This window comes from Oryzias latipes, chromosome 23 (genome assembly GCF_002234675.1).
Source record: "Oryzias latipes chromosome 23, ASM223467v1".
In the NCBI taxonomy this organism is placed as follows: domain Eukaryota; kingdom Metazoa; phylum Chordata; class Actinopteri; order Beloniformes; family Adrianichthyidae; genus Oryzias; species Oryzias latipes.
This window is the reverse complement of record NC_019881.2, coordinates 6,995,441-7,021,831: the sequence shown is the minus strand read 5'-3', so window position 1 is coordinate 7,021,831 and position 26,391 is coordinate 6,995,441. Positions and strand designations below refer to the sequence as shown.

The window sequence follows — 26,391 nt, the reverse complement described above, 5'->3', positions numbered from 1 at the left end:
CATGAGGACAGCTGGCTAGAAGTTCAGAGGTTCAAAAAGCATTGGACATCTGTGAATGTATGGGCTACAAGGGTGGAGCAGCAGGCTACTGTTAATCACTGTTAATCATCTGGGAGGTTCTGCAGAACTTTGGCCCGCTTTGCCGATAGCATTTTGACAGATGCTAAGCGTATTAGCCCGTGCCGTGCTTCACTCGTATTTATCTGAGCCGCTAAAAAGCACAGCAATCCACGTTTTTATACCTTACTGGCAGCAACATGGCACAGAGTTTCTGTCTGGTATCCATTCCAAGTAAAAACTAAGTAGTTCATGTCTCATAACAACAGAACAAGTTGCCTCTGGCTGCAGTCTTCCTGTTTTGTGCAGAGTAGAGCTGCTCAAAGAGGCTCCGTGTTCTCTGCTGCCAACTAGCGGTCGGAGGGCGAAGTGGACAACAAGAGTCAGTCGCTAAAGGACACTCAGAAATAATTAAATAAATATCGTCCTGGCAGCATTTTGAATCTATACAAGTATTGCCAAATGAACTATTGCGATATATTGCTGAATCAATTTTTTTCTTACACCCTATCTGCTACTACTGTCAGCAACCTGGTCACAAGGCCTCTGACTCTCCCCTTAACCCTTGTGCTATCCTAGGCGCTTTAACATTAGGAGTTGGGTCATCTAGACCCACTAGACCACATGTGTCAAACTCAAGGCCCGGGGGCCAAATGTAGCCCTCCATTTCATTTTATGTGGCCCGCGGGAGCATAAAAGTTTTAAATTTCTTAAAATAAAAGATTGGTGTGTATTTATTCATATCTAGGGCTAATTGGACTTTAAATATCTGATTGGACAACTATACATTAGGAATTAAACACTGTCAATATAACCTAACCTGACAGAATCAAATTTAGGAGGATTTATGTTAGAGCAACAAGCAAACATATGTTTTCCATGCAACTGTAATTATCAATTTAAAAAGTTATGATAAATGAATAATGAGTAATTTAACATTAAGGAGTAGTTACATTTATTTTTCATTACTTTTACTTAGATGTATAAGTTATATCTGGCCCCTTGAGGACAACCACTACGCTGATGTGGCCCTCAGTGAAAATGAGTTTGACACCCCTGCACCAGACAGTGTGCTGAACCTTTTTTCTTCAATGATTTGTGATCTTCACTGGTGTCCATGGATTACATGAACTCTTTCCACCTTTATCCACCTTTGTCATGGTAGGGAAAACACGTCAATGTAGAGGGGTGGGGTCATCTAAGATAGGACAAGGATTACAAAGCCCAAACTTTCAGGTTACTGCTATGTTCCCGGTAATGATGGCTCATTTAGACAAAGTACCTCGCACTTATCCTCATTTTATCCTGTTCAATTATGTAATGTAAAACATGTGTCTGCTTTATTAGACAGCGGTAGTTCTGTGTCACCTGTTAGGAAGTGTTGTTTGTCAAATGGTGTTATTGATTATAGAAACAAAACCAACATTAAGCGTGTTCATGGGGATCAGAGATTGTCTCCTACAGCAGAGGTTACTATAGCTGTTGACGGGCAGGCATTTTTGTTACAGGTGGGGGTTATTGACAATATGTCTGTAGACTGTATTTTGGGAAGAGATTTGCCATTTCTCCGTGATCTGATCACACAAATTAAACCTGAAATATGTGCAGTGGTTACATGGTCTCAAACAAAAGCTGGCTTGGAGCCCCTGCCAGATCTTCACACTCAGGAGCGTGACACATTGCAATGCATGGAAGACACGGAGGATGTTTAGAGATCGGATGTATTTATTTATCTTAAAAAGCTCTAGAAAAGCATTGATAATCACATCTCCAATCACATCCCTGGTACACACTCCGTCCTGCTGCAAAAGTCGCATTCCGCCCCTGCTTCCGTGTCTCTGTTACCCACATTAATTCAAGGGGGGGAAAAAACAAGAATCAAACTAGGGCATCTATTTATTATCGTCTCAATGAAAATAAGAAAAATATAAGATTTAGGAGGCCCGTGCTCACTGCTTCCCCATACCGCAGTAGATGTCTGTTTGCCGGCCAGCCAGCACACAAGGAACACGTGCTAATGACCCGCACTCACGGTTCCCTTGCATAATTCACAGAATTCAGAGCATTGCAAAAATGTAAATTAGTTCAACATCCCTGCTTCCTACCTACACACACACTGACATTGGCAGAGAGGTTGTTCACACCTGTACGGGCCGCTGTAACTGAGGTTAAAGGAGGAGGATCAAAATGATGGGGTTGCAAGAAACGGGCCACTGTTGTGCTTTTGAGGCAGCTCAGCAGGTTGCTCAGCTTATTGTATTCAGGTTCAGGGGTTTGTCCAGGAATGAAAAATCAACACAAACTTTATTGACAACACAATTTTGAAACAAGAGCTCTTTTTGGTAAAATACTTTCCATTTACTATTGAAAATAGAACTTTTAAATAAAGATGATACATATTTAGCTGCAACATGAATACAAACATTGGTAAACAACTAACTTTCAGCCAGACGCACACCTCCTAAAATATTACACATACAGTGGTCCCTCATTTTCGCTCTTTTCTACGTTTCAAAGTTGAAACCTTTATAGACAAAAAAAACCGTTGAAAGTTAAACAACGAAAAAGATCTGCTTGCGATTGAAGATATATTTCAATTTGTCTAACTCAATGTATTCTGTACAGGAGGCGCAGGACGGAGGAGATTGATTGACGAGCCAATCAGACAGCAGAACACACTTCCCTTAAAGAAAAATTACACAGAAAACTCCACAAAATAGCAAGATTATAAAAAAGGTAAACTGCGTTATAGCGAGGGACCACTATATATATATTTATACATGTCTATATAGCTCTTTGGTGAACTACACTACGAACAAGCATCCATACTAACATATCTACAGCAAGGCTTCTAACAACTGAAATGCTTGTCTGAACAACTTTTTTAAAAAAAACTTGAAAGAGAACTTATGTAATTGTGTAACATCCTTTCATGATGTTTCCATGTTTTGGACTGGAGCCTTATTCTGCGATTACTTGGAAATCAAGTTGGCTCTCTCGTTGATTCTGCATTGAGGGGGGTCCGTTATGAAAAGGCTGCCCCTGACAGTTGGCATTGTGGAGGCCACGCAGTTGACCTTGGAATCTGGAGCCACAAGGACAAAACAAACGTTTGTTTTTGTTTTTTTATGAATATGCTAATGTTTCAGGAAGAATCTGTTCGAAGCATGCATCTTACAGAATGATGAAATTAGGGACCATCCCACCTGTTTGCTTCCGTTCTCTTTCCTTTTTCCTCCTTTGATAAACTAAAATACACAGGAAAGAGTAGCGTAAATATAAAGAGGAAGTATGTTTACTTATCTGCTTTTTGAATCTCATTCATGACTTAATTATCTGCTGTTTCTATTTAACTGCCAAGGATATATCAGGCTCTAATTAAAACACGTTACAAGTAGAAAGCAAAACAACATTTATAGCTTAACTGCTATTGTTTTCTTTGACATTGGAATTTTAGATGGAAAAGCAGGTGAATATAATATAGTGTCTCTGTGAACAAGGATGCCACAGTTTGAAAACAGACTCTGTTCTAAAAAAGTCTGTTTACATGTGTCAAAGCAACCAGTGTGTTCTGGATCAATACAGGGAATTAAAGTCATAGCATGAGGCAACTGTCATTAAAATTTTAAGTAACCTCTATGTAGTTTGTGATATTCATATGAGCTACGTCAACTACACATGGATGGAACAAAAATAAACAATGTACAAATTACAAAGCTATTACAAATACATTGTAAAGGATTTATTGTAGCACTGTTTAAGATTGTTGCAGTTTCTGAGAAGAAAAAGCCTTAAAAATGAGAGCTAAAGCATCCACCAGTGTGTTACACTGTAATTTAAAAAAAAAAAAAAAGTTTGGAAATTGGTTCTTACGGCTGAGTTTTAGGGCCACCAAAAAAAGAAGTAATATAAAGTACAAAGTAATATAAATTTACGACTTTTATCTTGTAAATGACCCTGCGACAGACTGGCGACCTGTCCAGGGTGTCCCGTGCCTTGGCCAATAAGTGGCTAGTGGATAGGCTCCGGCAGCCCCGTGACCCCAAAAGGGACAAATGGAAGATGAATGAATGAATGAATGAATGAATCGTGTAAATTTACGAGATAAAGTCGAAGTGAGCATGCAATGCAACAAGTGAAAAAAAAACGAAAGTAAAGAAAAGTTTAAAAAAAGTAATATTATGAGATTTAGAGTCGTATTTTCACGACTATTATCTAGTAAATATATCAGATTTAAAATTGTAAATTTACGATATTTATCTCGCAAACGTACGAGATAAAAGTCGAAGTGAGCATGCAATGCAACAAGTGAAAAAAAAAGAAATTTGTTTTGAGAAAAAAAGTAATATTACAAGATTTAAAGTAATAAATTTACAACGTTTATCTCGTACATTTATGAGATTTACAGTCGTAAATTTATGAGATAAAGTTGAAGTGAGCATGCAATGCAGCAAGTGAAAAAAAAGTAATCAGATTCAAAGTCGTAAATTTAAAAGATAAAAGTCGAAGTTAGCATCCAATGCAGCAAGAGAACACTGTGCAACAGCAACGTAGGTAAGTATTTAATGAAGTTACTTTTGAATACTTTATTACAAAACTGAATAAAATTTGAAGGTTTTTTACTGTTAGCTTAATGCTCATTTCCATCAGCATTAAGCCTATTTCCTACCAGTTAGCAGCAAATGCAGCACCAGGTTAACAATTATGATCCCGGTAAGGCAAACCGCTGCTGGAAGAACAATCCAGGTCAAGTCCCGAGACTCTTGACCTGTAAAATAAACATTGGAAAAAAAGAGAGGATTCACTTGTTTTGGGGTGTTCATATTTGTTTTTTCTACAATAACGTTAGCCTAGCTTACGGCGTTGCATCATCTCCACATCTCAGTACAAAAGTTTGTGTTGTGTTTGTGTTTTTCAGACTCTGAACTGAAAGAGACATTGGAAAGAGTGAATTTACTCTTGTTGGTTATTTTTTTATTTCTTTTCCTGGAATGATGCTAGGCTACCCCTACGTCTCTTTGTACAATCATACATCTTTAACCCTGTAACAACTGGGCTTTAGCTCCAGTGTTTACCTCCTTTTGACCATTGTAACTCTTCAACCATTTACACAATTAAAGTAATTCCAGTAGTTTACGTGGCAAAGAAAAGTGTCTTTGCACCATTAACATATTATGTTAGTAATGTGTTTTATATCTGTGCAAACAACTGTGACTATGCAAACTTCCAACCTTGTTAGTGACTTGTAAAAAACAGTGTCCAACACAGCTACACGCTGGCCACATTAGCATATTCTTAACACTTAACCTTGTTTTCAAAGCGTAAAAAACAGACTGATTCCACTAAAACAGACGTTACTCTGACTATGATAACTCCTAACCTTGTTGGTAACACGTAAAAAAAAAAAAAAACAGTCTAGCATCACTATATGTTAGCTGGATTAGCGTATTCGCAATACTTGTAACTCCCAACGTTTTTTGGAAGACGTAAAAAAAACACGTATACTATTAAAACAAACGTTCCAGCGATTACGCTAACTCCCAACCTTGTTGGTAACACGTTAAAGAAAAAAGACAAAAGCTGTGTCCGAAATCCCACCCTACTCCCTAAATACTAAAAAACTATATAGTGTGGGACTATGTAGTGCTATTTTAAAAGCAATTCAGACACCATGCTTTTTTTAAAGTCCATTGACTTCACAAAGTGAAAATCTCACTCGCGACAACCAATCATGAATTCACTGTCTTCTTGAAGATGAAAACGTTGATATTTTATATTTTAATACATATGCTTTGCAAAAATTGTTCAAACCCAATGCACTGGTCTATATTTGTCAATCTAGTGAGCACTGGTTTTTCGCCGAGAGTTCTGGGAAATTTCTAAGGCACTCGATTTCGGAATTGTAGATTTGAACAGCACTACAAAATGGCGAACGCACTATATGGTGAGTAGAGAAGGAATTCGGACTTAACCATTGTGTGACACATCTACACATTAACCATGCTGGTATGTTCACGATAACACTCAACCTTATTCCCGAATTGTAAAAAAAAATGTTGACAGAGCGGATGTACCTCTCAAAATCCATTCCACGTCATTAAATACAACTAGAATGAATCCATATTTATTGCGCTCTGAATTATAGGGCTCACAGTCCTTTTTTGGAATACAATTTTGGCTTTTAGGTGTGGCTTATAGTGCAGAAGTCCCTCTTAGGACACTTTGCTGTAACAACATCTCATACTTACTGCAATAATCAAAACAGTGGACGACATTGGCGGCGTACTTCACATCCTGCCTCTTCACCTGTACAAGCACAAAGACAGTAAAGTCTTGGCTTGATGAATGGGTTCTCCCAAAAGAGACATCTTCTATAAAAACATACCTGAAGACAAGAGTTGCATGCTTTTCCAATCAGTGTTGGGTTGTTAGCCTTGAGCTTTCATGAAAGAAAGAAAGAAAAAAAAAGGGTTAGTCTATGCCTGTGACTAATCTCTGAAAGTAGACGGGATGTGTGGGATGAAGAAAGCCTTTCATTGCACTGATAACAACGAGCAGCTTGAGGTTAGAAATGTATTGAGTACATGTTTGAATTCTGGCAAATAAAAGAAAATATTTAACAAAAGGTAGGTAGCAAGCACCAGCATATCCTGTATTAGACTAAATTTATGCTTCTGGGCAGCAATTTTAGCTCCTTTTCAGTGAATCTGCAGGCAAAGTTTTGTCTCTGAGCTGCAATTTAAAAAATTATTTTTAATTATGATCCTTTTTTTCTCCTAAATAAAAAAGGCATATTTTTTAACCTTGTAGCAACTTGGATGTTCAGTTGAAAAGCAGCCTGGTTGCATCATGGCGTAAACAGAGCGTGAGTCATCCACCTTCTCTGGAGTTAGTCCACCTAGGGTAATATTCTGCAGCACTCCAGAAACCAGGCGGGGGGGGGGGAATTTATGACCGCACACTCACCACTTGCACAGAGCTGCGTGCGTTGTCCTGGCATGTGGAGTTTGCAGACCTCCCACAGAACCCCACAGAAAAGGTGGCGGGTATCTGCGACACTAGCTGGACATCCCGGTGCCCTTGTTTGTTTGTCACGACAAAGTCCCAAGCTGGGCAATGAAAGGCAATTGGAGAGGGGTAAACAGAAATAACTCATTTTATGAGGTTTCATTCTGATACTTTATGTAATAAGAAGGACAAGAAATAAGGAAAAATGTGTCACCTTTGATCCCATCTCTGAAGGGGCACCGAACCCAGGACTGAGAGCCGATGGTGAACTGGTCAAAGAAAAATAACTTTTTTCAATCAGGGTAAAGGAGCGCCTTTAATGCGGCTGCAGCGCCCAATGCCACTTCTGCATTGTTTTCAGGGAAGCCATCCAAAGCAAAAAAACCCAAAGGGGTTCCTGTTAATGTCTGCTCATTGTGATTTTATTTTCAACTTCACCAGACTTTATGTCATTTTAAGTCTTAACCACACGCATTGCCATAATAATAGAGATCAGAAGACATGCTTTAAGAGGAAATTAAAGGGGAGAGTTGATAATGAGGGCTCGTGTTTGGGCTTGCCTGCCAAGTCCTCGGCACGGCTCAGGAACAATGAGGATTTATTGCCTTTATGGAGGAGACAACAAAAGAGCCGCTGAGAAGGTGGAGATACACCAGACTTTCGGGGACAGAGTATCGGGAAAAAGCCACATTTTCCCAGTGGCTGGTTTTTGTTCCACTTTTGGTTCAGTTTTGAGAGCAGTTTCACAATAACTGTTGGCTTTTCCCTCTATGTGTGGTTGTACAACTTTGACCACAGAATGAAACGGTTTTTTACTGATAACCAGCATGTTCTGTTTAACCTTGGAACCCTTGTGCTATCCTAGGCACTTTAACGTTAGGAGTTGGGTCATCTAGACCCACTAGACAGTGCGCTGAACCTTTTTTCTTCAATGGTTTGTGATCTTCACTGGTGTCCATGAATTACATGAAATCTTTCCACCTTTAACCACCTTTGTCATGGTAGGGAGAACACGTCAATGTAAGGGTGTGGTCATCTAAGATAGCACAAGGGTTAAAGACCAACTCTAAACATTTTTTGATTTATTTTTTTTGTGTGTAAAATAGTTCTTTGTGGTCCATTTAATAATGATTATGCAGTTTTTTAGTAAAGATCTAAACAACCTGTGTCGTTTTCTACAACATAAATTTTCCATTGCGGCAATACTTAAATAGAAATTCACCTCTGAGTTGTGGCGCAGTGCAAGCCGGCCCCCAATTACGTTCCCGTTGATGACAGCTCTTTGTTTACACGCTCTCCCTCTATCCATTCTGATGCATCCACTTGGAGGCAAACAGATCTATGTATATGAGGAGTGCTCATTACGTCGACATGTGGACGTGTCACGGGCCATTAAATATAAATAACCCCAAAAAATCAACTATATTTTTACAAAATCTGTGAACTAATCATCTTCCCCACTGAGAAGTACGTGACTTGGTTGATATGTAGAACAGCCTATCAAATATCCTCTGATACATGCACCACTGCACATGCATTTTCTGCCAATGGAATGCCTCTACCGCATCTGCCTACACAAGTGTTTATTGAGGCCCAAGTAGCCCAGGCGCGCCTCCACGATGCAAAGTGGACTGCTGCTGCTTGGTCCGTGGTTCCCGCTCGGGGGATCCGAGCCCACTAATAAGGCAACAGTGTCCTGAAGCACGTGCTTCTAGAGGGGCCGCCGTTAGCTCAGCCACGGCAGCGCTTTAGAAATGTTCTAGTCCCCCCATAACACTATTTATATGAAATGCAGTTGTCCCTACTTCCTGTTTTCATCATAAAATGCCTTATCTATTCTATTTATGTATTGCTACACAAATAATATTCATGCACACGACGAGGCACACAAAGAATTCAGTACTCTTACTATGTCGTTTCTTGAGTTTTTAGAACATAACCATTGTATTTTATACTCAAAATAATATATATATATATATATATATATATATATATATATATATCTGTGTGAGTGTGTATGTTTGGTAGTATGTATGTGTGTGTGTGTATATATATATATATATATATATATATATATATATATATATATATATATACATACATATACATACATACATGTATGTGTATATATGTACAGTACAGACCAAAAGTTTGGAGACACCATCCCATTTATTTGAATGAGGGTTGTCCAAACTTTTGGTCTGTACTTTACATTTACAACCAGCTGGATACTCCAATACTGCTCGCCATTTTTGTTGCACCAGTAATGTTAGGGTTGTGAGGTTAGGGTTGTGAGGGGCTGGAAGCTTGTGGGAAACCATGAAATAGAGATCTCCCAAATATGGGTGATGGGAAGAGGTGGTGGGGGGTTTTCCTCCACGCCAATGGTCAACTCAGAGGTGAATTTCTAATGAAGTCCTGCCGCTTTGCAGAGACTATGTCCTGGAAAACAACACAGGTTCTTTGATTTTGTCTAAAAACAGCAGAATTCTTGCTAAAAGACCACTGGGAAGGCTTTAAAAATAGAGCAAAAGATGATTGGAGTGGGACTTTATGGGGTTAGGACAAATACAACATTCTCCATATAAAAACATGCCAAAAAGTTGTAGTTTTATCATCCTTTTGTGTTCGTTTCAAACTTTTTGACCTGGAGAATCCGCAAAGAAAGCTCCCAAATGTGCCCTTGAGCCAAGCTTGATGGACGTGGTCCAACATACAGACGCACGCAAGAATACAGAGTTACAGTAGCAGGAGATCCAAAAAATAACCCTTACCTTCATGCACAGTTGTGGGCGTGGATCCACTTTAGCGAATTTCAACTGAAAAACATAATCAAACAACAAAGCCATGTGTCAAAAACAAATCAAGCTGTTGGCCTCCGGGAGAATCTAAAAATCGTTTAACAAAACTCTTGACATGACTTTACATAAAAATTGGATATCTCACCTTTACCAGTTTTTGGCCTGGAGGTAGCAAAGATGACTAACCTCTGAGATAACTACCGGACAAGCTGGTTTGTGAACCGCCACAGTACTCTAGAAGTGATGCCACGCCCACTGGGATTCTAATTGCGTGACCTTCAACATACCTTTCCCCTGCTGACATTCTGGGAGGCCTCCGGCAGATCAACACAGGTCCCATCCACCTTCTTTTCGCACAGTGCGGCCACGGCGTTCACGGGGCAGGCAGGCTCCCACAGCAGAGCTTCCTCCAGCGGGTCAAAGGTGATCCCCAACCACAGTTCCTCCAAACCTGGATGAAGGCACCAATCCTTACACGGTCTTATCAGTTTCCCTTCACAAAGATGCGTCCCCTGTAACTTACGGTCTTGGAAAGGACACACTCGCACCCTGGGTGCATCTACCACAGCCGACCAACCCTGCAGAGAGTGACCAACGAGTGTGAGATGGTTACTTCACTTTTAAAGAGTAGATTATGAACCTGGAGGATCTGGGAGATTGTCACCTCAATGCAAAGGCAGGGCAAAGGTCGAGTGTAGCGGAGGACGGCACTCTTTACGGGTTGTTCCTTCTCTATCTACAGCACAAATAAAGACTTTTAAGATTTCTTCACCTTTTTCTTCTCAACAATAAAGTTAATTTATGGGGTTTTCTAGAGGCCTAAACACATTCTTTCATCAGCTCTATAAATTTAGACATCTATTAGTGCATGACAGCGGTAAAATGGAACAAAAATTCCTTCTTTGCTTCCTTAAAAGTTGACTTTGAGTCACACTGGGTGCATTAAAAGTTCATTTAGTGGTCAAACAGACACTTGACTCGGGTCCCGGACTCTGAAAATGTGTTACCAAAACAAAAGCTTTCATATGGCAGCAGGGGCGGAGCTAGAACATTTTATTTGGGGGGCGGAAAGTAGGGGTATGTGTATTGGCAAGAGTTTGGCTATATGTATCGTATCGCGATACATCTCAGTTGTCACTGGTTCTAATCTGGACCCCACGACAAAGCACCACAATCTGTGTTTTTTTATATGGTCCTGGCAGCAACATGGCAAAGAGTTTCGTATCGGTACCCACACAAAAACTAAGTATTACATGTCTCATAACAACAAAGCTGATTCTCACTAGATCTTGTTGTTTTGGTGCTGTGTAGGGATGCTTAAAGAGGCTCAGTGTGCGGTGCTGCCAACTAGCGGTTGGAGGTTTAAGTGGAAAACAAGAGTCAGACGCTGAAGGACTGTCATAAATAATAAATAAATATCATCTTGTCAGCATTGTAAATCGGTGCAAGTATCGTCAAATGAATTATCGCGATACAGCGATTTTTCTCCACACTCCTAGCGGGAATGGGGGCAAAAGATTTTGCAAGAGTGGCAAATGACAACAGCAGAGTGGAAAGCCGTTCCAAAAAAATCATCAAAAATATGTATATGTAAAAAAAATAACATTAAATACACAATTTATGGGGCTCAAGTCTTCAGCTAAAAATTATTGCATTTGTTTTTTTTGCAATGCTTAACCCTTGTGATATCCTTGGCACTTGGGTCATCTAGACCCACTAGACAGTGCTCTGAACAATTTTTCTTCAATGAATTGTGATCTTCACTGGTGTCCATGGATTACATGAAATCTTTCCACCTTTATCCACCTTTGTCATGGTAGGGAGAACACGTCAATGTAAGGGTGGGGTCATCTAAGAAAGCACAAGGGTTAAGGAGCACGTATTGGTACTTGTGTCATTTTCTAGGACATAGTTTCTACAGAGCGGCAGTAGTTTACTAGAAATTCGCCTCTGAGTTGTGGGCGAGACCATTGGTGCAGAGCACAATTCCCTCTCCCTCCCTGTTGCTGAAAGTTCTCTGTTTACACTCTCTCCTGCTAGTTTACAGCTCCTCACATCCCCAACCTAACATCACCAGTGCAACAAAAATGGCTCAGAAATCCATTCTTCTTAAAATATGAAAAATGTCAGAGAAACATGTTAGAAACACTATTTTTTTGGAAGTGAAAGTGAAAAGTTTGGGGGTTCGTTGGCAAAGAAGCCCTCATTCAATTTTATGTCACATAGTTGTATTCCCAATTTTAATCTATACTGTTAGATTTACTTCTCCTAACAACTATTCTGTTTTTATTTCATTTATGTTTAATCTTGAAATGATGCACAGATATTGTCAAATTATGAGCAGGCTGTCCCATCATGAGGGATAGAGGGGTGACCCAAAAGGAGGTGATTAGAATGGCAAAAAAGTTAAAGGATTTAGCTACAGTATTCTTCCGGCAGGCCTGATTGAACTTTATTGTTTTATTTAAATGCGATTCAAACTGGAAGTTACGTGTGCTTTTTAGCATTTCAAGTTTCCTTTGAAAAAATGCAAAAATGTTTAAAATGTTATTAGTTTATTTGATTATCAATTTTTCAAAAAGGAATTTAAAAGAAAAAAATCATTTTGTTTGTTTCATTTTATTTGTCTGCAAAAAACAAACCAAAAAAAATGCAGTTTACTGAATTTGTGAAAAAAAAACGAAGTTTTTTAGCTTGTAACCATGGTGACCAACCTGGACTCGGGTAACGCTGTTTTTTTTTTTACCTTGTCACTTGTCGGACATTTAGAAATGAATTTAAAAATTGACAGTTGATTACTTTTCTTTTGTTGCCGTAAATTAGAAAAAAACATCCACTTTCAGAAGATGAAAAAAATTGTTTTTTTATTTGTGATTGTTAAGTTTTCTTTACTTAAATTATTAATAATTCTGGGAGGGGGCATACTTTCCTTTTTCAAATAAAGACTGACAGAACACAGAAAAAAAACTGGATTTTAGCTCATTTTAGTATCTTAAATTCTAATTCAAACGTTTTTAACTTCTTTTTTTTGTTATTGAATGGAAACTTGAAAACAACAGTTTGCACCAGTTTGCAATTACTGTTTATTTTTTATAAGGTCAGACCTTTGATGTCATGCTGTAGCGTGATCACTAAGATTAAGAACAGGCTCCAAATTACCTCCAAGGAAAACAAACTGCCCAGACCCTTTATTAAGGTTTTTTTAAAAGTCAGAACACGTGTAAACCCAATGAACTGTCCTAGTTTGGTGTCTGAGAATGCACTGACATTAAAGAGATGGAAATTCAAGTAAAAAGTCCTGTTAAATGAAGGTTCTGACCTGTGTGCTGTCTCCTGTCCCAGCACAAATGTAATCATCCTTATGGCACAGCCGGAGGTGGTAGGTGTGATCCTCAAGCATGTCTGACACATTAATTTGCAGCTCGTTCTTCTCCAGGTTCGTGTTGTAAGACAGCCTACCAGCTGGAAAAAAAACAAAAAACTATCAGAGGATGAGGCACACAACCAGAACGTTATGCAATAGATTTCCATCTTAATGGTCAGTTCTGTTGGGGCCTCAAACGTTCAAGATTTTTTGGGTTTAAAAATATGTTCCAGTTAATAGCCCTTTGGCCAACTCTGGCATATTGACAGAAATGTTGATTAATATGTGCTGTCCCTATATTGAATAAATATATAAAATAAAAAGTTTTGTGACTAGAATTGAACAAGATTTACTAAAATGGGAGCATTGTGCATTCCAAGTGTGTGGTTGTGCATGCAAGCCTTTCACATTAAACAGAGCTTAGATATATAAAGGTTAGCCTTTTTCTACATTCTGATCTCAGATCTTGCTGCAGGAGAAAGAGCAAGCTAGTTATTTTTTATTCTCTGAATTATATTTTTGAAGAAGAAAAACATTGTATGTTTATTTTTGGACATATTTTGGAAACACTGGTGTCTTAAAAAACACAATACGCACTTCACGAGACCTAATAAAAGTTTATGGTGGAGATAAACATAATGCTTTAGAAGCACCAATAGAAAAGTTAAAGAGACTAAAACAAAATAAAATACATTATGAGCCGCCGTAGTTCAAAGGTAGGATGGTCGAAATGTGATTAGCCCATGTTAAAAGTGCTAGAGAAAATATATCATTAAAGATGCTAATATTGTGTTCAGCATCATCAACTACCTCAGAAAAACACAGAACTAAAAATGCTAATCCTGCTAACTATGCTAATGCTGCTAAATGTGCTAGCATTGCGATCAGCATCCTCAACGATCTCCTAAAAATATATCGCTAACGATGCTAACTATGGTAATATTGCTAAAAGTGCTAACATTGTGTTCAGCATTGTCAGCTACCTCAGAAAAACACATAATTCAAAATGCTAATCATGCTAACTGCCAATGTTGCTAAATGAGCTAGTGTTGCAATACTATTCATCTCAGAAAAACACAGCTAGAAATGCCAATCATGCTAACTATGCTAATGTTACCAAAAGTGCTACAATGCGTTTAGCATCATTGACTATCTCAGAAAACCAGATGGTCAAAAAATGCTAATTATTCTAACTATGTTAATGCTTGAAGCGCTTGCATTCTATTTACAATATTCTATTCTATTTACAATCCCCGAAAAATAAATTGCTAAAATACCACGGGCCATAGTCCCGTCTATTGGATCTTTTTTAAACAAAACTAGTGGAGTGAATAGGTGTAATGGGAGAATTATTTGGTTGCAATACCTCGATAAAGCTTTAGACCGCGCAGAAACCTATGCGTTGAATTATTGACTTCCAAGACAAGCAAAACAAAACTCCGAAATATTGATGCGAAAGCATGCACTTACTAATGCATTCTGGGACGTTTCTTCTCAAATCTTCCATCATGCATCCTGAGGAAAAGTAAAATCTCTCTTTAAAAATGTTACCCACATGATGTAACCTTTAATGTGACAATACTTATTAACCCTTGTGGTATCCAAGGCACTTAAAATTGGGAGTAGGGTCATTTGGACCCCACAAGAAAGTGCGCTGAACCTTTTTTCTTCAATGATATATGATCTTCACTGGTGTCCATAGATTACATGAAATCCTCTCCACCTTTGTCATGGTAGGTGTAACACGTCAATGTAAGGGTGGGGTCACTTTGACCCCACAAGATAACACAAGGGTTAAGAAAACACTTGATAAGTTACAAAGCACTGTTCACTTACCTTGGCTAGTTTTAATTAACATTCAATTGCAAACCCGCATAAAGCTTTTGTATTTTTTTAAATAAATGAAGAAACCAAGAGTGTATCCCTAGTACCTAAAGGGTGATAGTTGCTGGTCCACTGTGTGCCACAGTAGTCAGGTATGGTTTTTATCGTTACTTGCACTTGTTGGCTTGGAGAGATCTCAGTGCAATCATTGTCAACTCTCACCTGAAGGGAATACATTAAAAAAACACAGGCAATCAGAACAGTCAAAGTGTCAGTGTTGGCGTGGCAGCCGTGTCTAACACCTCCCAGCCTTCCAGGCAAATTGAAATCACAGCGGCTAGAATAAACACCGAGATGTTCAAAAGAAAAATTCATTTGGAAGTGACGCAACAAACAAACTAAACACATAGTTGGGATTCCTGGATTATTGGGATGTTATAGATCATCTGCCCAGTCTCGTACCAGCAGTCCAGACAGTTTTGTTCTTGATGTCTTCGTGAAGACGATCTTCTGGCAGTTTCTCATCATCCCCGCACTGACGGTGCAAATGGACAAACCATGAATGAACTCTACAAAAAAAAAAAAAGAAAGAAATGTTTGTACGTATTTTTCTATTTTATCAAAGAACGTGAGGAATGTCTCCGCTGTTGAACGGATGTTAAATAATGATGTATGTCTGCAACACTTTTTTTTTTTGTCTGGGTCACATCAGATTTCATAGGGAAGGAAGCAGAATCAGAAACCGGAAATTACATATACTGTGCAGACAAAAAGTTTGGACACACCTTCCCATTCAAATGAATGGGAAGGTGTGTCCAAACTTTTGTACAAGATAATAGGCAGAAGTCTGATCTTGGTAAAAAATTTAAATGCGACTTCCACCATGCTTGAATTGCTAATTTTTGTAAACGTGCAAATAAACACGGTCTTATTGAACAATTTAAAAACATAGAATATAATTTTTCATACCACTTCAAAGATTGTGGCTAAATATAAAAAAGTGCAGACTAATTAAAGGTTGTTCCGTTTATATTTATTATCCACAACAAAATAAAAAAGTGAATTGCACTTTTTTTTAAAAAGTATAACTGCTAGAAACCTTATCACAAGTGTTTTGCTTTACAAAGATGAAATGAGAAGATAAGACGTCCCACCTTAAAAAACTGTCACTGTTTCGGCTGTTAGGTTGATGCGTAATGAATGGGTGTTGCCTTTAAAAAGGTGGTTTGACAGGAATTTGATTCATTATGATGCCTCTTGGCCACGGTTTGCAAGGACGTGAGCTTCAAACAGTCTTTCTGTATTAAGTGCTCTCTTCTCTTTCCAGCTTGTTTGCATTTCTTTGACAGAATCCTGAGTGCATCTTGCTTAACACGACTGAAAAAAGTCGTTGTGTGTGTGAAGGTCAACAGCACAAACAAGTTATTTCTAGCTAAGCTGTTTGTTGTTTGTTTTTTGTGAAGCTGTTACCTTTGTCAAACTAATGTGCCTATGGAGATATCTGAAATATCTAAAAGAAACCTACTGTGGAAAATTAGCCTGGCCTAAGCCTTTGCTGTCGTTATGGCAACCACATTTTCAGGTTTATAGGACATGACTCCAGAAAACTGAGCGTTATTAGCTTGAGCACATGCAAATGCCAACACAGTGTGACATCTTTTTATTCATTTTAGTAGGGAGTGGCTAGCTAACATGGATCCATCCATTTGTTTACTTGGCTAAAAATAACTAAAGTTCCTTCAGGAAGGTGAAAACAAACTTGCTGATTCGAAGCACGTGCATATCAACTGGGTGTGACTTTTTTGGCTAACTTGAGTATAGCAACTACTGGAAGTGTTTACTAGATTTGCTTAGAGAGTCAAGGGTTAATGAAATATGTAGTAGCATCTAAACGCCCACTTAGTGTGCTCTATCCCCTACTTGTGCAATTTTTTTTACTTAATGTGTTGACTAGATTGAGGAAAGCAGTAAGTAAATAACCTGGTCACTTTTGAGCATGTACACTTGAAATCCCACACAGCACGCTAACTTTTTGGCCAACTTGAGTAGAGCATGGTTTTATCCGTTCTATTTGTAAAATAAACACTAGGTGTGTTAACCAGAACAACAAAAAAGGTCCCTTAGGAAAGCCATGGGTAAAATAACTAGTTGCTAATAAACACTCAAAAAGTGCGCCAACATTTTGGCTAACTTGACTTGAGCATCTGAAAACAAACAATGACTGTGTTTACTTGGTAGAGAAAAACCTTAGTTAATTAAGAAAGCTGAAAACAAACTTGGTTGCTTTGAAGCATGTACATGTGTGCACCAACATAGCACGCTAACTTTTAGGCTAACTTTAACAGAGCATTACTCATACCCTATTTCTACAAACAAACACTAAATATGTTTACGTGGGATAAAAACAAACAAACTATAAAAGCCTAGGTTGTAATCGGCCAAACAGTGCACTAATGTTATCTTCACACCGAGTTTATCTAAAAGTGCGCATATTTGTTTTACTGGCTTACGCTTTCAAAAGTCTCACATTCACACATCACTACCCAAGTTTCTAAGTCCGTTTTTGGGTTCTACGTTCAAAACAGGTTTGCAACTGAACGCACGCTTTCAGTTAAACCAGTTGAACTTTGACCATTTAGGAACTCGGATTTGGCAGTGAATTATGGGTAGTGTCCTTTATAAAACATGGAAGTTCCAACTGTTTGAAAATTAAACAAGGAGGAGAAATTAATGATTGTGGTTTGTACCCACATGGAAATTTATGACACCAAGTCTTTCATATATAGGATTAGCATATGAACACCATATGCTAAAAGCATGCTCAAGATCCCATGCTTAGCATGTTCTTGAACCCACCACATATCCCCTGTTTGTACTTAGCATACCACAAATGCCGGACATGCTGTGTACACACACTGGACATGTGTGGTAACCAGTGTGTATATATGCTTCGTACACACTGGGCACCACACATGCCCAGTGTGTACATAGGATAAACACTTTGCCTAACTTGAGTAGAGCATGGTTTCATCCCCTACTTCTGCAAATAAATGTTATTACTAAATAAAATAAAAAATGAAAATGTGTTACTTAAGAGTCAAAGATTATCTAATTGCTTAGTCGTATCTAAACGCTCACACAGTGCGATACATTTTTGGCTAACTTGAGTAGAGCATGGCTCCATCCTTTACTGAAAACAAGCAATGAGTGTTTAGGAATGTGTTCTGTAGTCCTAAAAAAGTCATCGAAATGAGCAGTGTAATGTCTACTGTGGGCTATTGAACTTTTTAAGTCTGTTTCCCAGCAGAGCACAACTCTGCACTGTTGTGTATCCAGAGGTGTAAAGTACTTGAGTAATTTTACTTGATTACTGTACTTAAGTATTATTTTTGGGGATTTTTACTTTACTTGAGTACAATTAAAAATCAATACTTTTACTTTTACTTAATTACATTTTTTTAGAAAAAAAAGTACTTTTTACTCCTTACAATTTTATTTACAGTCAAAAAGTACTTATTTTTTGGAGATCACTTCATTCTATTTTCCCTTGCTATTACCAAACCAATTGAATTGCGCTGATGCCCAGTTTAATTTAAATGTTATTTATTCTGCCTATGAAAATCGTTTTCACATTATATGAAATTGGTCAGACATGTTCATTGGTCCTTTGGAAGTGACGTCATGTCACATCTATTACCACAATGCACAGCACCTTGACCTGGAAATTAGGGAAATTATAACAGTCAATCAGTGGAAGAAAATGGAGGAAGTATGTGATTCATCAGCAGCTGCGAGCAGCACAGTCCAAAATCAGCCACAGGATCAAGAGCACCCGTGGCCGTATCTTCGCGAATTCTTTTCTTTAAGTGGTGTAAATAAAGATTCATTCAAGATGAAATGTGTCCTCTGTCTCCCGCTTAATAAAGAAATATCGGCCTTCAAAAGTTCGCCATCAAACCTAAGGAAGCATATTGAGGTAAGTACATTAAGTATTTTGTTTTACTGATAGTTTTTTTTTTTTTTTTTTTTTTTTTTTTTTTTTTGGGTGTGCATGTTTTGACGTTGATGGCGCGCCTTTTATATGTGTAGTAGGCCTATTTTCACTAATGCATGCGATTGACAATATAAGGCTCACGTAATAAAATGCTAAAATGCATTTGTAATTGGTAACGTTAGGTCCACGGGAAATTTGGCGCCTATTGCAGCTTTGAATAATCATTATCATTCCGTGCTCTCATTGTGTTTGAATTCATGCAAAACACAAGAAAACCAAGCGAGAAATTTTTTTCCAAACATGTTGTATTGTCAAAACGGTAACACTTTACAATGAGGTTGATTAGTTCATGTATTAACTAACATTAAATAACCATGAGCAATACATTTGTTACTGTATCTGTTAATCTTTGTTAACGTTAGTTAATAGAAATACAGATGTTCATTGTTTGTTCATGTTAGTTCACAGTGCATTAACTAATGTTAACAAGATATAAAGTATTAGTAAATGTTGAAATTAACATGTATACGTGCAGTTCATTATTAGTTCATGTTAACTAATGTAGTTAACTAACGAACCTTATTGTAAAAGTGTTACCATCAAAACTAATGTAATGAAATCAATTCACCCTGTCATGTCAGCCTTACAGTCCTGTGTTTTTGTCAATATAATCAGAAATAAAATTAATGTTTGATTGTCACTAAATGCTACTGTATTTCTAAAATCAACAAGTATTTAACATTATAAAGTGTGCAATTGGCTGCAAATGTCAGTTTTATTAAAGGGTTAGTTCACCTAAAAATGAAAATAATGTCATTAATGACTCGCCCTCATGTCGTTCCAAGCCCGTAAGACCTCCGTTCATCTTCAGAACACAGTTTAAGATATTTTAGATTTAGTCCGAGAGCTTTCTGTGCCTCCATTGAGAATGTATGTACGGTATACTGTCCATGTCCAGAAAGGTAATAAAAACATCAAAGTAGTCCATGTGACATCAGTGGGTTAGTTAGAATTTTTTGAAGCATCGAATACATTTTGGTCCAAAAATAACAAAACCTACGACTTTATTCGGCATTGTATTCTCTTCCGGGTCTGTTGTCAATCCGCGTTCACGACTTCGCAGTGACGCTACAATGCTGAATAAAGTCGTAGGTTTTGTTATTTTTGGACCAAAATGTATTTTCGATGCTTCAAATAATTCTACCTAACCCACTGATGTCACATGGACTACTTTGATGTTTTTATTACCTTTCTGGACATGGACAGTATACCGTACATACATTTTCAGTGGAGGGACAGAAAGCTCTCGGACTAAATCTAAAATATCTTAAACTGTGTTCCGAAGATGAACGGAGGTGTTACGGGCTTGGAACGACATGAGGGTGAGTCATTAATGACATCTTTTCATTTTTGGGTGAACTAACCCTTTAATGCTGTAATCAGAGAGTGTATGTGTAATTGTTACATTTATTGCATACAATATAAATATTTATTTGTTGTTTTTACAGAGAATGCACCCAAATTACCTCAAAAACTACTCTAAATTGACAGCACAGAAGAGAAAGATCGGGACCTCCACCCATGCTTCCAGCAGTAAGCAACTGAAAGTTGACTCAGTTTTCCCAGTCAAACATGTGTCTCCAGTCACTGTGAACAAAGCTATATTAAGGTACATCATTCAAGGACTTCATCCTTTCAGCACTGTTGATCTGCCATCATTTAAAGAGCTGATTAGTACACTGCAGCCTGGCATTTCTGTCATTACAAGGCCTACTTTACGCTCCAAGATAGCTGAAGCTGCTCTGATCATGAAACAGAAAGTGACTGCTGCCATGAGTGAAGTTGAATGGATTGCAACCACAACGGATTGTTGGACTGCACGTAGAAAGTCATTCATTGGTGTAACTGCTCACTGGATCAACCCTGGAAGTCTTGAAAGACATTCCGCTGCACTTGCCTGCAAAAGATTAATGGGCTCTCATACTTTTGAGGTACTGGCCAGTGCCATGAATGATATCCACTCAGAGTATGAAATACGTGACAAGGTTGTTTGCACAACCACAGACAGTGGTTCCAACTTTATGAAGGCTTTCAGAGTTTTTGGTGTGGAAAACAATGATATCGAGACTGAGGCAAGAAGGTGTGAAAGTGATGACACTGATTCTGAAGGCTGTGGTGAGGGAAGTGATGGTGTGGAATTCCAAGATGCCTCACGAGTCCTGGACCAAGACGATGGCTTCGAATTCCAGCTACCAAAACATCAAAAGTGTGCCTGTCACTTACTTAACCTAGTCTCAAGCGTTGATGCCCAAAAAGCTCTCTCAAATGAACACTACAAGAAACTCTACAGATCTGTCTTTGGCAAATGCCAAGCTTTATGGAATAAAAGCAGCCGATCGGCTCTAGCAGCTGAAGCTGTTGAATCAGAAAGCCGGCTTCAGCTTTTAAGGCCAAACCAAACGCGGTGGAATTCAACTTTTATGGCTGTTGACAGAATTCTTCAAATTTGCAAAGAAGCAGGAGAAGGCGCACTTCGGAATATATGCACCTCTCTTGAGGTTCCAATGTAAGTGTTTTTCCCCTCTATCGATGTAAACAAATGTGGGTTGTTTTTGTTTAATACTCTTTGATTATGCTGATTTCTCCTGTAGGTTTAATCCAGCAGAAATGCTGTTCTTGACAGAGTGGGCCAACACAATGCGTCCAGTTGCAAAAGTACTCGACATCTTGCAAGCGGAAACGAATACACAGCTGGGGTGGCTGCTGCCTAGTGTCCATCAGTTAAGCTTGAAACTTCAGCGACTCCACCATTCTCTCAGGTACTGTGACCCACTTGTGGATGCCCTACAACAAGGAATCCAAACACGATTCAAGCATATGTTTGAAGATCCTGAGATCATAGCAGCTGCCATCCTTCTCCCTAAATTTCGGACCTCTTGGACAAATGATGAAACCATCATAAAACGAGGTAAATGAATGCAAGCAACATACACTTGACGAATTCTAATCTGGGCAACCTTTGAGCCATACCAAAATTATTCTTTTATTTATTTATTTTTGCACTTTTTAGGAATGTTATATCCCATCTTTGGCTGTGATCTCAATATGAATATTGATGTAAAGTATTCTTGCAGCAGGTTGTAGTTATCCCTCAGTGTTTCTTGAAACCAAACTCATATGTATCATATGTGGTTTGGAAATGCAGTTAGATTTTATGCTAAAATAAGGGATTTGCATGATTTTAGATGTAGATGACTGCACGTAAATGTAGTTAATGACAAAATCCATAAAATTTGTTCCCAGTCAGAAGCCCCTCAACCAAACTTTTCTTTGTGTCTGCTCACTGTGCTTGTAGGCATGGACTACATCAGAGTGCATCTGGAGCCTTTGGACCACAAGAAGGAATTGGCCAACAGTTCATCTGATGATGAAGATTTTTTCGCTTCTTTGAAACCGACAACACATGAAGCCAGCAAAGAGTTGGATGGATATCTGGCCTGTGTTTCAGACACCAGGGAGTCTCTGCTCACGTTTCCTGCTATTTGCAGCCTCTCTATCAAGACTAATACACCTCTTCCCGCATCGGCTGCCTGTGAGAGGCTTTTCAGCACTGCAGGATTGCTTTTCAGCCCCAAAAGAGCTAGGCTTGACACTAACAATTTTGAGAATCAGCTTCTACTGAAGTTAAATCTGAGGTTTTACAACTTTGAGTAGCGTGTACTGGCATTAGATTGTCTGTCTTATAGTTTGATAATTAAATACAAACAGTTCTAAAGCAGGATAAAACCTTGTATGCATTTCATTTAATGTTTTTTGAGATTAAAAGCTTAAACAAGAATCTCTAGTTTTCTTTCTTGCTTTTACTTTTACTTCCTTAATACTCAAGTACAATTTTAATGGAGTACTTTTTTACTTTTACTCAAGTAAGATTCTAGCCAGATACTTTTACTTTTAATTGAGTAAAATTTTCCCTAAGTACTTGTACTTTCACTTGAGTAAAATTTTTGAGTACTTTTTACACCTCTGTGTGTATCCATTTAACTCACCCGATAGCTCTAACACTGCTTTGACCCGAAGGTTCAGCTTGCACTTCTGCTTCCCCGCGCATGTCATCACCGGCGAAACACTGACGTTGTGGAACACGGAAGTGTTCAGGTGATCCAGGTGTTCCAGGCATGCAGGAGGAAACCAATCTGCACATGACAGGAGAAGTTTTAAAACATATAGATCTCATTACAACAACCTGTTTAGCTTATAACCAAAAAAAAAAACGACACAATGTTTTTGTGCTGCTTTTGTTAAAGAAATTATGTTTGTTTAATCCTGTTTGCCTAGTCAAAAGGCCTTTGGTTTCAATTTTATCACAATTAAAATTTTTCACACCATGTTACAGGCCTGACATGCTTTCAGATTTTCACTTGATGTAAAAATATAAGAACCCATGTGTGCGATCTGCACCCATACTCACAATCTGCTTTCGTCCTGCAGCTGAGCCCCTACAGGAAGAAAAGAGATGAAATGCACTCAAGCAAAACAGCTTGTTGTGAACAAGTGAGAGTAAGAAGAACAAAGTGACTCTTATTGAGAACAAAGGTAGCTCCCCGAACCAGACTGGGGATTCCCACACCAGAGCTTTTTACATCCTTATTGCTACTCTAGTTTGAATGCAACCAGGACATAAAAACATCCGTGCTGCGTTTTGATGATTTGTATAGTTAGTTTGAAATAGTTATGATGCTGTAACACGTTTGAATGGGCTCAGTTAAACTTTTTTTTTTAAGGAAGAGGAAAACATTTTGTGAAATTGCAAACTATTTCCTCACAGAGATGCAAAGTACAGGTGTTCTAATTTTATTTAAAAAAAACCTGCAATAACAGGAAGATCACACCCATAATAATAAAAATAAGGCAAGAAAAGACAAAAAGAAACCACAGAGCTTCTAGGTAATCTCATTGGCTGTCAGATTCACACCTCCAGAATCACCCTGAACAATGACTAATAAGGAAAAAATGCTAAAGCAAACATGACAAGGAACTTACTAATGTCATTAAAAGTCATCTGCATGCCATTTCTGATTTACAACATCCACATTGTTGAGCAAATTTCCGTTACCTCATTTTCATTACTTACAACAGCTAAATAATAGGGGTATATTGATACACGTAGTTGAATCGAACCGTTTTGGTTCGGCAGCTTCGGTTCGGTTCACTTCTGCACCGTTTCGGTACGTTTTTTTCTTTTTTTCCCCACATATGCATTGTAACGACCCAGCTGCTTTGTCACTTCTAACGGGGAAACAAGTGTCAAGCTGCTAATTAACTAGCTGCGTTGACTGCCCTGCCCATGCTCCACTCGCACTCAAACAGTCTCAGAGAGAGAGAGAGTAGACAGAGAAATAGATTGCTCAATCTCCTTTCCGGCATTTAAACTCATTTATTATGAACACACACAAACAGCGTAACAACATGAACCTCACTTCTCTTCATAGCTCTCTCAGTCATGGTTAAGGATTCAACACACAAGATTTCACATTTCCCATGAGTCTTAGTGGCTATAGGCGGGGCTAACTCCCTGGTCGCCACTGTATAAACTTTGCACCGAGGCAGAATTAATGTTAGCCGTGAGTTTCCTCCGAGACATTATTAGGTGACGGACAGAAAGCATGACAACATACGGCTAATGCAGATGCGAGTCCAGAGATGAGGACCCCCCCATCTCCTTACGCTCTCCTGTGTGGGAACACTTTGACTTTGTTGTGAGCATCCACGAAGGGAAAAGACAAATGGATAAGTGGAAGGCTGTGTGTTGACATTGTTACACAAAGATAGCGTATGCCACAGTAACACATCTAATCTGTTAACAAACTTAAAACAGCATCACCCGACTGTAACAATCAGGTCTACAAGAAAAAAATGTGCAAGTAAAAAAATTTTTTTTTTTCAGGCCAGTGTTACAGTAATTATACAAAGTTTTTGGTTCCTGGCAGCTAATAGTTTTTCTTATTTTACTAAGCAGATCACCGACTAGATGGATGGACGAAAGGACAGACAGATAGATAGATAGATAAAAACTTTATTTATCTTCCAAGGGAGAAATTCAGGTGTCTGGCAGCAAAACACACGCAAACTCAAACAATAAATAACAATAAAATAAGAGTTCATAAAATAGCAGTTCATATCAGGCAGATTTGTTACGCAGCAGTACCGAACCAAAATGTACCGAACCGAGCCCTATGAAATTCTGAATCGAACCGAATTAAGATTTTAGCATATCGTCACACCCCCTACTAAATAACAAACATATAAGCAAACAAATAAACAGGTGTGTCTCGGACGAAAGGGCAAAAGGTCTTTGACCACTGTTGCAGTAAGTACTGGATAACTGAGAGTAGATTGGATATCAACAATGTAAATACAATTATCTGCAACTTGGATCAGAGTGCAAAAAATGTATTCTTTTTGCTTGCCATACAGGAAAATTACATTTTAGTCCACCTAGCGTCTTGTCAATCTGGCATCCCACACCTCAGTGGCTTGAAGCTGTAGACTTAGCTCATCAAGTTCTAGACTAAGCTCATAAAGTTCTAGACTAAGTTCATGAAGTTATAGACTTTGCTAATGAAGTTCTAGACTTAGCTCCTCAGGTTCTAAACTAACCTCATGAAGTTCTAGAATTTGCTAATGAAGTTCTAGACTTAGCTCCTCAGGTTCTAGACTAAGTTCATCAACTTCTAAACTAAGTTCATCAAGTTCTAGACTAAGCTCATGAAGTTCTAGACTTTGCTAATGAAGTTCTAGACTTAGCTCCTCAGGTTCTAGAGTAAGTTCATCAAGTTTTAGACTTAGCTCCTCAAGTTCTTGACTAAGTTCATGAAGTTCTAGACCTAGCACATGAAGTTCTAGACTAAGCTCATGAAGTTTTAGACTTAGCTCCTCAGGTTCTAGACTAAGTTCATCAAGTTCCAGACTAAGTTCATCAAGTTCTAGACTAAGTTCATCAAGTTCTAGACTTAGCTCCTCAGGTTCTAGACTAAGTTCATCAAGTTCCAGACTAAGTTCATCAAGTTCTAGACTAAGTTCATCAAATTCTAGACTTAGCTCCTTAAGGTTTAGACTTGGCTCATGAAGTTGTAGACTTGGCTCATGAAGTTGTAGACTTAGTTCCTCAAGTTCTAGACTTAGCTCCTCAAGTTCTAGACCAGGGGTAGGCAACCTGCGGCTCTCTGTGGTTCTGTAAAATAACTATCATGTTCTCAGATTGTCATGGTGCCTATAGCACCGTCTGGATGTGCGAGCGGGCAGAAGGAGGAGAGCAGCGTGAACACGCAGAGGGGTGTGTCTGC

General features: G+C 38.5%; 2 protein-coding genes across 6 annotated transcripts in view; one reads left to right on the top strand and one right to left on the bottom strand.

Moving 5' to 3' along the window:
• Positions 1 to 1,762: 1,762 nt before the first annotated feature.
• Positions 1,763 to 26,391, bottom strand: part of il17rel (interleukin 17 receptor E like) — a 32,964-nt gene continuing 8,335 nt past the window's right edge. For all 3 annotated transcript variants that reach the window (XM_023952280.1, XM_020714322.2, XM_011490946.3), the window contains exons 2-18: positions 23,517 to 23,544; positions 23,095 to 23,241; positions 15,517 to 15,623; positions 15,162 to 15,276; positions 14,701 to 14,745; positions 13,186 to 13,328; positions 10,531 to 10,602; positions 10,390 to 10,444; positions 10,154 to 10,317; positions 9,840 to 9,884; positions 7,280 to 7,334; positions 7,024 to 7,166; positions 6,443 to 6,496; positions 6,306 to 6,363; positions 4,727 to 4,825; positions 3,264 to 3,305; positions 1,763 to 3,142 (exon numbers count right to left, since the gene is read on the bottom strand). In XM_023952280.1, coding sequence (XP_023808048.1) covers positions 3,030 to 3,142; positions 3,264 to 3,305; positions 4,727 to 4,825; positions 6,306 to 6,363; positions 6,443 to 6,496; positions 7,024 to 7,166; positions 7,280 to 7,334; positions 9,840 to 9,884; positions 10,154 to 10,317; positions 10,390 to 10,444; positions 10,531 to 10,602; positions 13,186 to 13,328; positions 14,701 to 14,745; positions 15,162 to 15,276; positions 15,517 to 15,623; positions 23,095 to 23,161 — 1,377 coding nt within the window. In that variant the 5' untranslated portion in view covers positions 23,162 to 23,241; positions 23,517 to 23,544 and the 3' untranslated portion in view covers positions 1,763 to 3,029. The remainder of the gene's footprint in view (positions 3,143 to 3,263; positions 3,306 to 4,726; positions 4,826 to 6,305; positions 6,364 to 6,442; positions 6,497 to 7,023; positions 7,167 to 7,279; positions 7,335 to 9,839; positions 9,885 to 10,153; positions 10,318 to 10,389; positions 10,445 to 10,530; positions 10,603 to 13,185; positions 13,329 to 14,700; positions 14,746 to 15,161; positions 15,277 to 15,516; positions 15,624 to 23,094; positions 23,242 to 23,516; positions 23,545 to 26,391) is intronic.
• LOC111946918 lies at positions 18,370 to 22,886 on the top strand. Of its 3 annotated transcripts, none has more exons than XM_023952279.1 (4): positions 18,370 to 19,030; positions 20,557 to 21,614; positions 21,700 to 21,867; positions 22,404 to 22,886. In XM_023952279.1, exons 1-4 carry the CDS (start codon positions 18,707 to 18,709, stop codon positions 22,471 to 22,473), a joined length of 1,620 nt encoding a protein of 539 aa, XP_023808047.1. In that variant the 5' UTR covers positions 18,370 to 18,706; the 3' UTR covers positions 22,474 to 22,886. The 3 variants fall into 3 exon arrangements, with proteins under 3 accessions (XP_023808047.1, XP_023808045.1, XP_023808046.1); XM_023952277.1 differs by having other exon boundaries at positions 18,376 to 19,030; positions 21,700 to 22,016; XM_023952278.1 differs by lacking the exon at positions 18,370 to 19,030 and having other exon boundaries at positions 20,374 to 21,614; positions 21,700 to 22,016.

What these genes read in the sequence shown, in the direction of transcription:
- LOC111946918 (XM_023952277.1), top strand. Translation starts at nt 18,707, where the DNA reads ATGTTCATTGGTCCTTTGGAAGTGACGTCATGTCACATCTATTACCAC. An exon ending in ACCTAAGGAAGCATATTGAG is followed by an intron (nt 19,031 to 20,556) that starts GTAAGTACATTA and finishes TTGTTTTTACAG; the next exon opens with AGAATGCACCCAAATTACCT. An exon ending in ACCTCTCTTGAGGTTCCAAT is followed by an intron (nt 21,615 to 21,699) that starts GTAAGTGTTTTT and finishes TTTCTCCTGTAG; the next exon opens with GTTTAATCCAGCAGAAATGC.